Genomic DNA, 14460 nt, shown 5'->3' with positions numbered 1-14460 from the left:
CCAACTCAAAGACGAATTGCGGTAAAAACTGCCGCTTCGTCGCAAGAGTAAAAGGCGAGAAGGTTTAAAGTTTTCTCCAGAGTCCACTGTGTATACGCCTCCAAGCGGCAGCATTTGATAACTCAGCGTCGAGCTGCTTTCGAGCAAAACATACAAAACAGAGAAAGAAAGAGAGAGAGAAGGACATAAATAACATGTTTGTTTTATGAATGAAGCATAGGAAAGGCTTCCCTATTCCAAAATGCCTTGAACTCGGGCCGAACTCTTGAACTTGAACTCTTGGGCACTCGATCGTGACAAGCCGAAGCTCATCCCCAATGGTGGAGCCGGCAATATTTGGCCCGACTCTTATAGAAAAACGTCTCGGATAAAGCAAGGCGCTAATTGAAGTTAGCTAAAAACGTGGCTCAGTAAAAATCATTAAAGGCATAAGTAAATCGGAAAAGAAATCCTTCGGCTCATTGTAACGATAAGTGGTGACGAAATACACGTCTGAGTGCCACCTCTCATTAGAATTTTTTACGCAGATCTTGAGGCCAGTGTTGGGCTGGTTGCATGCGGCGGAAGTAATTGAAGTAATTTTGGAGCCAGAAATACGTGGTGAGGTTTGGACATCATCTACACCTTCTAAGACACCTGCAGAACATTATCAAACATTTTGGCTATGTTTTTGGCTACTTTGAGCTCACTAAAAATTTGAGTCCGGCTATTTCTGGGCTACAATTTAAAATCATTTGGTTATCATTTGTTGGGGCCATCTGGCACCCCTGCGCGCTCGCCTAGTCAGTGCGACCTTGACCATGGATGAGAGCGAGGCCGGGCCATCTTCTGAAGATGTTTGTTATGTAGTCGGAGCTGTATGGAGGTGCCAAGCAGAGTGGTGGGGCCCCATTGCCTTCAAATGCACGAACTGCTTGTCGAAAGGCTTATTTTGTGGCCCAAGTGATTGCTCCCGAATTCATTAATTGGTCATGGCGCACCCTAAAATATGGAGGCGTCATCGCCATGTTCTGCCCACACAAAATACGTGGGAAAAATTCTCCAAGTTGTTGCGAATAATGAAAGACGTACTTACGCTTGAAAACGACCTTCCCATTTTAATCATGTCTAAAACGCAGTTATGCGTGGAGTAGACAAACGCTGAATAGATTTCGAGAATGTTTCTGCCACTTCAAAATTTCTGACAAGCAAAGTTGAATTTATGCTGTATAAAAGTTCACTTCATGCGCCGAAAAAAACTATTGCGTATGTCAAATAAGAAAGTGAACTCCGAAAGTCATTGAATATTTGTGAGTGGGGCTCATAAAAATATTAAAATCATAATAAAATAGTAGTAACAGGTTGTTAGCACCGTTAGAGACACAAAATATCTCATTAAATCAACTTTATTGCAAGAATTGTAAGAATATGAAATTATTGAGTACTAAGCCAGCTTTTCGTTATGTTTGTCGAGCGAATTTGTTGCGAGCACAGTGCCAAAGAAGTATAAGCATTTCCCGATTGCGCGGCCAAAGAAAGAACACACGCGCCCTTGTTCTAATTAAAACCGATAATAAAACTCGGCGTTGTGGGACTCACCTTGAAAAAGATATCGAGCTTGCGTTGGGCGCCGGCAGGCCACACAGCGCCGAGAAAGGCAGAGCCATCGTATACGGCGTACTCGCATATTCCTTGCTTGATGACCGCATCACTTGTAAACGTCGGGCCGAACACACAGAACAGCGTGGGCTTGCGCGTGGAGGTACTACTGGTTGTCGTAGGAGTAGGCGTAGTGGTAGGACGAGGCGTAGTGGTAGGACGAGGCGTAGTGGTAGGGCGACGCGTAGTAGTTGGGCGAGGTGTTGTAGTGGGCCGAGGCGTTGTTGTGGGTCGACGCGTTGTTGTGGGTCGACGCGTTGTCGTGGGTCGACGCGTTGTCGTGGGTCGACGCGTAGTGGTTGGGCGACGCGTAGTGGTTGGGCGACGCGTAGTGGTTGGGCGAGGTGTTGTAGTGGGCCGAGGCGTTGTTGTGGGTCGACGCGTTGTCGTGGGTCGACGCGTTGTCGTGGGTCGACGCGTAGTGGTTGGGCGAGGTGTTGTAGTGGGCCGAGGTGTTGTAGTGGGCCGAGGTGTTGTCGTGGGCCGAGGTGTTGTCGTGGGCCGAGGCGTTGTTGTGGGTCGGCGCGTTGTTGTGGGTCGACGCGTTGTTGTGGGTCGACGCGTTGTTGTGGGTCGACGCGTTGTTGTGGGTCGACGCGTTGTTGTGGGTCGAGGCGTTGTAGTGGGTCGAGGCGTTGTAGTGGGTCGACGCGTTGTAGTGGGTCGGCGCGTTGTAGTGGGTCGGCGCGTTGTTGTGGGCCGACGCGTTGTAGTGGGTCGAGGCGTTGTAGTAGGTCGAGGCGTTGTAGTAGGTCGAGGCGTTGTAGTAGGACGAGGTGTTGTAGTGGGTCGACGCGTTGTTGTGGGTCGGCGCGTTGTAGTGGGACGAGGCCTTCTAGTGCGACGAGGCGTTGTAGTGCGACGAGGCGTTGTAGTGGGCCGAGGCGTTGTAGTGGGCCGAGGCGTTGTGGTAGGGCGGGGCGTAGTAGTGGGGCGGGGCGTAGTAGTGGGGCGGGGCGTAGTAGTGCGGCGGGGCGTAGTAGTGCGGCGGGGAGTAGTAGTGCGGCGGGGAGTAGTAGTGCGGCGGGGAGTAGTACTGCGGCGGGGCGTAGTAGTAGGGCGGGGAGTTGTAGTGGGACGAGGCGTTGTAGTGGGACGAGGTGTGGTAGTGGGGCGGGGGGTGGTAGTGGGGCGGGGGGTGGTAGTGGGTCGGGGGGTGGTACCGGGGCGGAGCGTTGTAGCGGGACGAGCCCTTGTAGCGGGACGAGGCCTTTTAGTGGTACGAGGCGTTGTAGTGGGCCGAGGCGTTGTGGTAGGGCGGGGCATAGTAGTCGGGCGGGGCGTAGTAGTTGGGCGGGGAGTAGTAGTGGGGCGGGGAGTAGTAGTGGGGTGGGGAGTAGTAGTGCGGCGGGGCGTTGTAGTGGGACGAGGCGTTCTAGTGGGACGAGGCCTTCTGGTGCGACGAGGCGTTGTAGTGGGACCAGGCGTTGTAGTGGGACGAGGCGTTGTAGTGGGACGAGGCGTTCTAGTGGGACGAGGCCTTCTGGTGCGACGAGGCGTTGTAGTGGGACCAGGCGTTGTAGTGGGACCAGGCGTTGTAGTGGGACGAGGCGTAGCAGTGGGACTAGGCGTAGCAGTGGGATGAGGCGTAGCAGCGGGACGAGGCGTAGTAGTGGGGCGGTGTGTAGTAGTGGGGTGGGGCGTAGTAGTGGGCCTAGGCGTACTAGTGGGACGAGGCGTAGTGGTAGGACGACTCGTAGAAGTAGGCGTTGTAATCTTCGGCATCGGTGGAGTTTTAGTACTCGGGACTTTTTTCTGAGCTGCCGGCTTCGGTAGTTTAATCGCTTTGGTCGTCTTCGGTGGTGAGCTCCCTGCGATAAATTAAAACTCTTTGTATATATGGGCACGTTAAATAAAGTCTACGGGGTCAGATTTATAAGGATTTTTCAAATACGGCCCTCATAACCAACTGACTGCTTCCAAGAAGCAATTTATCTATGGCTAAAGTCATATAGAGGTTTACATCATTTACATCAATTACACATTTACATCAATGATCTCACTAACCTCTCTACTAAACCTAAATATGTTTTGTGTGTCGACGACGCTAGTACATTTCTCTCTGGTCCAGATTGCCATATCTTATACAATGACGGCAATTCTCTCCTTACCAAGCTTGAAACATGGCAATAGCAAACCATCTGAACATAAATGTTAATAAAGGCGGCTAAATTCTAATGTAAGCTTAAGTTATGGTGGCGCCACCAATAGAAATCACAAATAATATAAAAATTCTGGGTGTTACATTTTCTCAGAGCAGGCTATGCGATGGCCACAATGATACTGTTCTAAGTTAGCTCGAGCAGTCGGCATTATTTCCCATTACAGATCATATCTCCCGTATCAAGTATAGATCCTGCTTTATAATTCCCTGTTTTACTCTCATTTTAATTACTGTTTCTTGGTCTGGGGTACAACCACGTACTCCAATTTGTAAAAAATCTTTATACTTCAAAAAAAGCTTATCAGAGTACTTTTTAATCTACCATACAACAGTCACTCGCAAGGTTTTTTCTCCAAAGGATACATAATACCAACATTCAATCTTTACAATTATAAGCTAGTACTTGCGTTCCAGCGCGAACTAAAATATCATCTTGAATCACTGCATGAGTTGTCATTATTGAAAAAGAGCACTGTGGTGTACCCTACCCGTCATAAAGAGGAGCGGATTGTACCAACTCCTAGAACCAGTTACACAATCGAAAAATTATCATTCACACTTCCAACTCTATTAAAGAACTGTAAAAAATCCCGGACTTAGCTACTTAAACTATCTAAACGTGACTTACGACACCTTCACTGCACACATTCTTAGTAACTCCACTTGTATTCCTTTAATGCGTATACTTAATCCTGTGTTTATCGTGCAGCTTTATACCCACTGTACTTATTGTATTGATTGTTGTTCTCTTTTCCTTGCTTCTATTTTTATTTCATTAATGAAATGATCCTGTTAATTTTGGCTCCGCTAAATTGCGAAGAGATTATATGTATACTTGTGTGTGTCTTTCCCTGCTTTGCTGTTGTTGGCCTGTAGAAGGGGGTTGTGGGCCTTTATCAAGCTGCCGTTTACGAGCAGCTTTTACCCACACCCTCCTCCATCATCCCGGTGGAAATAAAGATTATTATTATTATTATTGTTATTGTTATTGTTATTGTTGTTGTTGTTGTTATTGTTGTTGTTGTTGTTGTTGTTGTTGTTGTTATTGTTATTGTTATTGTTGTTGTTGTTGTTGTTGCTGTAGGTGAACCTACTATAAAAAGCCGATTGCTCATTTAGGATCATGTTGTGAGTTAAGAACTATTGCGCTGAAGTTCCACACAAAAGATAACGTGTGCATGGAAGACCTATCTGACGCTCTTAAACCATGTATACCGCTTTCCAGTAATTTAAATTTCAATAAAACGTTTGTTCTTATCGCAGGTGTTGAGATTGCGACGTCGACGGCGCCAGAAGGCGCAATCGCAAGCAGCGGAAACTAAGATCGAAATTTGCACAAAGTGGTACGCGTCATGACCATAGTGAAGGCTAGCACCGAAACAACAGAATCATAATTCACAGCGTCCTTCTGTGTTTGCATTATACTTTCATCTATCGTTTCCTCAATGACCCCTATGCATGCAGTCTTTCATTTACGGACATGACTGACTACAGGTAACTCGCGACCGCACTAGGGTGCCTTAAGATAATCACAGGTATCAGAAGAACTCGACGTTATTTCTTTTCTATCTTATTTTTCTCCTCTCATACTCTGCATTGCTCCGACAGTCTCTGTCTGCCCATAGTTTGTCTGCAGTGACTTCGACGAATGGATTCCGCACGAAATGTCACATAATTACGCGCATGCCGCGTTTTCACGTTAGCAGGCTTAGACGATACCATCTCGATAAAGTCGCACTGTTTATATGTTAACAAAAGTATAGTCTGCTGCTAATAAGCATTCGATTTTGGCCTAGCGAAGAAGCTGCGGCTGAACTTGAAACTATGTTCTCCAAAAAAAAATTTAAGAAACCCCCATGGAGTTACCGACGCTGCACACAGCTTTCCCAAAGAACAGACTATAATTCTTTCATGTGGGGTACATACAGCAATACAATCCATTCGTGTATTTAATGTTAAAATTGTTGCTGCTTCGAATTTCTGCATTCCGCAAGACAGATTGGCAAAGCGAACATGAAAAAAAAAGCTTCCTATAGTGTTTCCTGGTCACCAAAAAAAAAATAACAGATACCTATAAGGTTGCGGCAATGTAGCAGAAACGGCTAAATTGGAATTACCTATGTCGCTCAGAAACTCAAGCTGATCAACTAGTAACGATGCACTGAATGCAATAACTATATACGCAGAGACTGGACCGTATGGTGAAAAATATAACTTTTGTCGCACTAGCAAAACACATATTTTATGCACTATATACCAAGTACAGTGTGATAGAAGGGAGAAACTCGACGTGGAAAAGCATATACAGCGAACAGTATATAAAACAGCCATATTGTTCGGGGTTTGCGGTAGACTTATTGTAGATATCATTCATGAAAAACAAGAAAATACTGTGACAGGTCCTTATCGTCGACTATTCTTCATCGTTTCCTGGTTTTATTTATATAAAAACCCTTAAAACTTAAATTTTTATTCATCTTATATACGGAAGGGTGCTTACAGTTACTGGAGAAACGTCAGTTACTAACAGCCCATCTAGTAACAATACTTATAGATTTAGAGAGAGTATCAATTTATGCCTTCCATTTCACAGTCCCGTCTCTGCATTTGCGCTTGTGGGCGTGACCTTACCTCCTCCTACTTTGTAAATTCCCGGCGTTTCAGTAGCGTCGACGTCATCTTCTGCAAAAAGTAAATGTTAATTAAAAGCTCTAGAAGGAGTTAAATGGTCAGCCAAGTCTTCACACGATAAATTCATTTTTAAAGTAAATTTAAATTTAAACCAAACAAATTTAAACCAAGAAAATGTATGGTTTAACAAAACAAGAAAGCCTGCCAATGTCGAAAAGTCTGAAAGTGCAAGTCCGCACATTTGTGCTACTGTCTGGTGGACTACCAGTTGCTGATATTTTTTTTTGGAAAGTGCAAGCGCACGAATGCCACATCAAGTAGGTCTAAAGAGTCACTAATTAGGCTAAATATTCGGCACATTTTTAAGATTTGCTTAATTAAAATGTATGAATGAATAAACCTATCTTACGTTGTATCTTCTACCACACTATGCCAGAGGGACTTTTAGCAAATTTAATTAGAACACCAATGTTTTTTGCAGCGCCAATTTCAAACTGATATCTGGAAACTGGTTCTATAGTACTATGATATAAAGCTGAATGAATCGGAACTAAATACAGTCTGGAACAAAGAATTCTGCAATTTAAACATGCACCCAAAAATGAATAATATTGAAAGTGAATTGGTGAAACAAGGCGCCATGAAGGGAATCTACATTGGAGTTCACCGGGAATTCCAACTTTCCAACTAATCCAACTGGAGAGGCAGAATTGGGCGCTCACATTTGCTAAATATATAGGCGTACATTTCAAATTGCAGTTTTCAAAGTAGATGCAATTGAATAACTCAAGGCCATAGCGAAAATGAAATGCCATAACAAAGCTTATTGCCGATATTTTGGCTGAGGGCTGGCCATTACACATGAAGAAGAAATTTATATTCACGTCTTCGATTTCATTTCAGTAAGCAACCTAGGTATTCACTTTGTTGACTCGCGCAGCGTGCACCAAGTCAAGCCATCATAACAGGATGCCTTTATGCATGGCAAAGCAACCGGGCAGCAGCCTCACTGCTGGCTAACTATATGGTCAGGTCACAAGGGCCCGCATCAAGGCAGTGAACGGTGCTCATATATAAACGCATCTGTAGGCAAGGGTGATGGTTGATAAGCCCAGGAGAGGAACGCCGTATGTGAGTTTAGAGCAATACGTCACCGATATATCACAGGTAACCAACCTGCGCGAGGTCAATGCTATATTATATATATATATATATATATATATATATATATATATATATATATATATATATATATATATATGGCTATGCCGGTATCGAGATACTTGCCCCTTGGGGTATACAGCTTAATAGTCACGCTCTCTTGCTTCCTTTTTCGAATGGAAAGCGGTTTGTATTGGGCTTTGATAGTGCAGAATAGCTGAAACATACGGGGTCCTCCAGCAAACTTTGTGCCAAGTCGTAAAAATCCACGTGTGCGTTAAGAGAATGCAAGCAGCTTATTATTGTGTAGTGCCTCCTTGTCCGGCTCAATGTATCTTTTACTTTGAGCTTAGGAAATCTATTAAGAATTATTGATTAATTTCTGAGGTATTTCTTTAAACTGAAAATTTTCAGGGAGAAATATGTAGGACCTATTGAGAACTAACAAAATATTTCTTTTTTCTCTGAAGATAGCTGCGCTGATTTCAATCGTTTTCGGACTGTCACGGAAACGCGTCACACTTAGAAAAGTACTACGCGACTAGCTAGGCGCTTGCGTGCAGCGACATTACTGCCCTCGAACATTCTACCAACGAATTATCGATGCTAGACGCAGGCTAAAGGTATGAATAGGCCGCAAGCAAAAACTATGCTCGTTGGCATCTCCATCCACCGCCAAAAGCTCCACGTCCTTCTGGCTATACGTCAACGTCAAAAACACTGACAAAGCTTCAAGGATTGCCATGCGTTTTGCTTCATTGCTTCAACAGACAACTTATCGCAGGAAAATTGGACGCCAAAACCGTTTTATTCTATCTGCGTTGCTTAAAGGGTCTCCGTTAGTTCGATTAGCATGCAGCATCGATTATTCGCAGCTGCATGTTTGAACACACTAAGTAATGTCGTGGAGTGAGAGCACCTAGTCACGTCGTACTTCTTCAAATCTCGCGCGCTTTGTTTGCAGCGAAAAAAAAATTAAAAATAAGAACAATAACAGCCTAATGTTGAAGTCAGTTATTGTTTCATTGTTAAAAAATTGCCTGCGCTCATAGTAAAAAAGTCACTTATGAGTTGTTCAATAGGACAATTAGCAATATTAAGATGGGTGCACGATGTTAACTCACCTGTGGACTTTTTAAGGTTTGGCAGAATTGAGCTGAAATACAGCTGATATACACATCCCTAACAGGGACGGACCAAAAAGAAAAACAGGAGGAAAAGCGACCAGACAGAATGAATTGGACAATAACATTTCCTCAGGCGAGTTGGCGCCCGCTGATCAACATGATATTGTAGCGCAAAAATACCAGAAATAAAAAACTAACAGCGACAGGCATAGTAGAAAGAAAGATGGTGCTACACTCACAACTGTTTATTAGATTGCAGCATATACATGTACAAAACTTTGTGCCTAATGAATAGTTGCGAGTGTTGTGCCGTCTTTCTGCTGTCTGTCACTGTCAGGTCCTTCATTTCGGTTATTTGTGCGCTACAATATCGTGTCAATGAGAACGGGTTGGATCCTGAGAAAAAGTTCATTTCAAACTTAAGCGTGGTGCTTGAAATGAGGTTGCTGCGACTTGCTACTATGTGTGCGAACTCTGACACGCCAGTAATTCCTTTCTAGTAAAATAAGTAATACCTACAGCACCTGCGTATTACAATTCCTCGTTACCAAGTTCTACCAATCAATGCAACTAATTGTTCCAGCTTTCAGTAATATTCCTAAACCTTTGACAGTTTCAATAGTCCTAATAAGGTAGCACGCCTCGATATTGTTACGTGGAGGCACAGCAAGAAAACTATTTACGAGGTGTATATACAGATAGTAGCAACCACTGGCCGACAGGGAAGCCAGCCAACATCGAGCAAGGCACGTCGTCGTCCTCTGATCAGCCAGAGGCCGCTTAAAGGGCACGCCTAACCAAATCCAGAGGTCGGCATCATCTTGCTCGAGTAGCACATCGAAATATTAAACACCATTATTTCGGGAATGTAACTCGCACTTCAAAGTAATATTTATATTTATATTTATTCAATACTGCCCACCGCCATTTGGTAGCCAAGGCAGGAGTGGAACAAGCATACATCGCTGTTCAACGCGATGCAACAAAGCGAGCGCACACACAATAAAAAACTAGCACAGGAGCAAAAGCAAATATTTTGCGTTTCACAAAAAAACAAAATGCAAAAAATAAGATCACGAATAAACACACTGCGTCTATAACAGAGACACGACAGCAGATGAGAAGGAATCTTGGTTTGTCAAGCTGACCACGTCACGCGGAAGCCCGTTCCATTCGGATATTGTGTTTGGAAAGAAAGAAAACTGGTAAGCTTTAGTTCGCCATCGGGGCACTACTATTGTCGAGTTGTGTTTGCCGCGTGTTGGGCGAGAAGTGTTGTATTCCATGTAAGAGCCAAATTAATGTTTGGTAAATTGTTAATAATACCATGCAGCAATTTTAAACGGTGTAACTTGCGGCGCGATTAAGCCTCCGGAGTTCAGATTGCTTTAGATTAGTGACAGACACATGTCTACCATATGCGTTGTAGACGAATCTTAGTGCTTTCTTTTGAACACCTTCGACGCGATTTATATCTACTTGGGGGTTCGGATCCCAAAGAACGTCTGCATATTCCAGCAATGGGCGTAACAATGCAGTGTAGGCTGTTAATTTTGTTTTAATTGTGCAGTGCTTTAGGCGGTTTCTTAACAGCCAAAACCTGTTGTGCGCCTTTGAAACCAAATGCCCGATATGCGATCTCCAGCTTAAGTTACTTCTAAATATAACCCCCAGGTATTTGTATTCATTTACATGAGAAATGGTTGTGCCGTTAATTTTGTATGTGTAATTATGAACATGCTTCTTGCGTGCAATTGTCATTTTTGCACACTTTGAGGTATTTAAAAACATTTCTCAGGACAGACACCACTTCAAGACCTCTGACAGGTCATCGTTTAGTATACTATGATCCTGAGCTTTTTGAATGGGTATGTATACAACGCAGTCATCTGCGAAAAAAAACGGCATCGCACTGGGGAATTGAAATTCAAGTCATTTAAATAAATAAGGAACAGAAGTGGATCAAGCACGGAGCCTTGGAGGACTACAAAAAACTGAAGCTGTTGGAGAATTGGAACCAGAGATCTTGACGTACTGGTGCCGTTCAGAAAGTAAGGAGTCAAGCCACTGAACAAGACACTGATTTCGCAGTAGACGTCGGAGTTTTACCACCAGCTTACGGTCCGAAACACGATCGAAGGCCTTCGCGAAATCTAGAAATATTGCGTCTATTTGTCCACCGTTATCAAGGCATGCCAAAAATTCATTGGTTGTGTGAATTAGTTGTGTGACAGTGAACAGGCCACGCCGAAACCCATGTTCGCTACTAGAAAAGAAGTTGCTACTTTCTAAAAAAGAGCTCAAGTGCGTGAAAATTAAATACTCCAGAATCTTACCCGAATTACATGATAGTGAAACTGGCCAGTAGTTACTTACACGAAGTTTGTCGCCGGATTTGTGAATGAGGACGACCTTCGCAACCTTCCAGTGAGTTGGAACTTCCGAATTTAAAAGGCTTTCGTTTTAAATGACCACAAGGTATCTAGCACACCATTCTTCGTAGCGGACGAGAAACATATTTGGGAAGGCATCTGGTCCAGGAGACTTCCTTGCGTTTAAATTAAGCAGGGAAGCAACAACTCCTTCGACAGATATTAGTAAGTCTGGCAAGATAAGGCACGGAGACTGAAATTCTGGGGTGTACGTACCATCCGTTCTAAACACTGAAGAAAAGTAATCATTGAAAGCTGATGCAATGCAATAAGGATCGCTAATTTCCCTGTGATCCGAACGAATTTTACTCACTGAATCCTTCTTCTGTGTTAGGTGTGTCCAAAATTTTGCGGGGTGTGTAGTGAGAAACTTATCCATTAAAGCTTCAACAAATAAAGATTCAGTGAAAATTCAATAACCGAAGGCTTCTTTGACGATTATCGCAGAAATTATGCCTCCGCCATCACTGTGAATCTCAGCTAGAGAAAAAAAAAGTATTTCCTCTCAAATCATCGATATTCAGTTACTGGAGGCAGTGCACGTCGAAACCCTTCGTAGAACATTAGCAGAGCAAAACATGTGTACTGCTTTCCGCTCAAGGTGACCTAAAAAATTAGAAAGCCGAATCTGACAGTGAAAGTCAAATGTGGCTTACCCTCGGTAGGTTCCAATTCAGCTGCGTGATAGGGAAGAAAAGTTAGTAGGCAGTCAGTGAAGAGCGCTTCTTCAGTGGATGCTATTCTGGCGCATACGGCGGCTTGTAGAGCCAGATCCCCAATAGTACTCTTTACATTTCACAACTCTTAGTAAATATAGAACAATTATGATAGGTTCCATGCTTCAAAATACCGGCTAGCCAATCCGCGAAGTTTGTAACCGTTGAATGGTCCACTATACCTCATCCTCATTTCAACCTTAAAATACGAGGCCCATCAGGAACTATCGCAGACAGTGCGCTAATCTAACTGCATTTCTCGAGCAAAATAACTTATTTCACAACATTGAGCATGGTTTTAGGAAATACTACTCATGCGAAACTCAACTACTTCTCCTTACGAACGACCTATTTTCGGCATCTGACAGTGGTTCTATTATCGACTGTATTTTCTTTAAGTTCTAAAAAGCGTTCGATACCGTTTCTCACCGTTTGCTTTTACTAAAACTTAGCATGCTTAATATTGACTCGAATTTATTGCGGTGTATTAAATGCTCTTTATCTAACAGCACCCAACACGTAACAGCGCCCAGTAATAAATCACGCAAATGTTTTGTCGCATACTGTGTGCACCGCAAGGCTCCATCCTCCGACCCCTATTGTTTCCAATTTACAGTAGCGACTTTTCCCCTGACATTACATAAACAATCAGGTTATTTGCGGATGATTGTGTCCTCTGCCGCGCAATAACTAACCCTCATGATTATTCCCAACTTTAGTCTGCTCTTGGCATCATTACTTCTTGATGTTCACTATGGTCCTTGAAATTGAATGTTAACAAATGCAGAATACTGAGGATTTCCTGAAGAACTGCTGACTCTACGATCCCTGTTTATCCCATTACTAATATTAGGTTGTCATCTGTCAATACATATAAATACCAAAGTGTCCACATAGTTAACAATTTATCATGGAATACCCATATAAACTACGCGATTAACATTGCGAACCACCCTCTCGGTTTCTTGCGTTGTAACAATGCTTCGGCTCCTTATTCCTTAAAACTTTTCCTTTATAAAACTTTCGTCAGGTTTAAACTCGGGTATGCTTTATAAATCTGGGATTAACACACTTCTGTATTTGTAAACGCATCGGAAGCCATCACAAACCATTCAGCTCGGTTCAATATTGTTTATTATTCTCGCACCACGAGTACTACTTGAAAAAGGTTTCTAGACTTTCCTAACTTTTCCATCAGAAGGAAGCAAGCCCACCCACGTCCCTTTCATATTATCTTTATGAGTCCTGAACCGAAACGCACATTGTTCTTGCCATTTGCTACCTTTCATCCTGCGTCGACCAAAACTTCTAAGTTCAAGTGCCCGTTTTGCCAGACCAATATGTACTTCAACTCCTACGTGCCGAAGGCATCATCCAAATGGAATCACATCCCTGCCTCCATCGCCAACAACCCTGAGCCCGCATCATTCAAGACTGCCATTATTAACTTGTAACACCACTCCTCTCTCTGTAACGCTGCAATGACACTAACAGTATGTAAATAAATAAAAATATAGGTCTGCACATTAGACGTCACAACAGACACAGGAGCTGACAGCAGGCTCCTCCCTGCTGTGCCGGTCTTCCGCGAACCTTTCTACTGCCATCATCTTGGTTTATGACTATTTTCTATAGGACGATATTATCATCAATTATCATGGGCGTATCTAACACAGAACTCAGTCGTACTGACTTAAGCATACCCTCAACAATTCATGCATGGCCGAGGATAAGCAACTGAATCTGACTGATCGCCACATGTCGCAAAAGAGCGAATCCGGGATCTTATACTCTCAGGAGAGCGCGTCCAAGGTCCAACAAGAAAACGCGAACTCGCTGATATTTTCTGTGCACTTCGACGAAACAGCGCAACAATGCAAAATCTGTTCTGCGATGTGGCATCACGTACCATCGCCAACGGAGACAGAACAAGAGAAAAATGGTCTCCTCGTAATCCTTCGCTCTTGTGGCACGCTCATTTTTCACAGTGCCCACGTCACTCAATATGGTGAAAGGTGAATAGGTTAGTGAACCACACTGCGAAATACACAACAGCGGTTTTAGTGGCCAAAAATGCAAAGTGACATCTGTAAGGAGTCGCGTAAGGCGCGTGTAAGGAGTCGCGTAAGGAGTCGCGTAGAGACCTGCCAGCACTGCAAGCGACTGCACGGGGACCGTTAGGAAGGAAGCCAATCCTTCCTGTAGAATTACATTAAGAGCACCAATTAATCAAAACTGCATCCTTGCAGACGTACTCGCCACAGTTTCAAATTAGAAGGTACAGTCCCCTCCTTGTCGCTATTACAAGATGTGGAACAGCAGAACATAGGCCGTATACTAAAGAGAGATCACCGCCGCATGTTTTTCGCATGTGGCTGAGCGAGAGGTGCGTGATAAGTTCGAGTAGCCTTTCGTTGTAAGCGGACGCGTAGGTGAGAACACGTGGCGTGTGGGCAGACACAGTCAATTAGGTCTAGGTGCGATAAAGCGTTCACTAAACACCTGCAATTAAAACACTAATATAGCGGGCACCAACACACGGAGCATAGCACAGCGTGTTGCCCCTATAGTATTGTTTAAAACGCCTACCG

General features: G+C 43.8%; 1 protein-coding gene across 1 annotated transcript in view; it reads right to left on the bottom strand.

Annotated features, from left to right (window-relative positions):
- Positions 1 to 14460, bottom strand: part of LOC135903799 (mucin-2-like) — a 34598-nt gene that overhangs the window by 9300 nt on the left and 10838 nt on the right. Inside the window, exons 5-7 of the mRNA XM_065434218.2 lie at positions 11810 to 11830; positions 6434 to 6484; positions 1579 to 3449 (exon numbers count right to left, since the gene is read on the bottom strand). Of these exons, the coding sequence (XP_065290290.2) occupies positions 1579 to 3449; positions 6434 to 6484; positions 11810 to 11830 (1943 nt within the window). The remainder of the gene's footprint in view (positions 1 to 1578; positions 3450 to 6433; positions 6485 to 11809; positions 11831 to 14460) is intronic.

This window comes from Dermacentor albipictus, chromosome 4 (genome assembly GCF_038994185.2).
Source record: "Dermacentor albipictus isolate Rhodes 1998 colony chromosome 4, USDA_Dalb.pri_finalv2, whole genome shotgun sequence".
NCBI classification, from domain to species: Eukaryota; Metazoa; Arthropoda; class Arachnida; order Ixodida; family Ixodidae; genus Dermacentor; species Dermacentor albipictus.
This window is presented reverse-complemented; position numbering and strand designations above follow the sequence as displayed.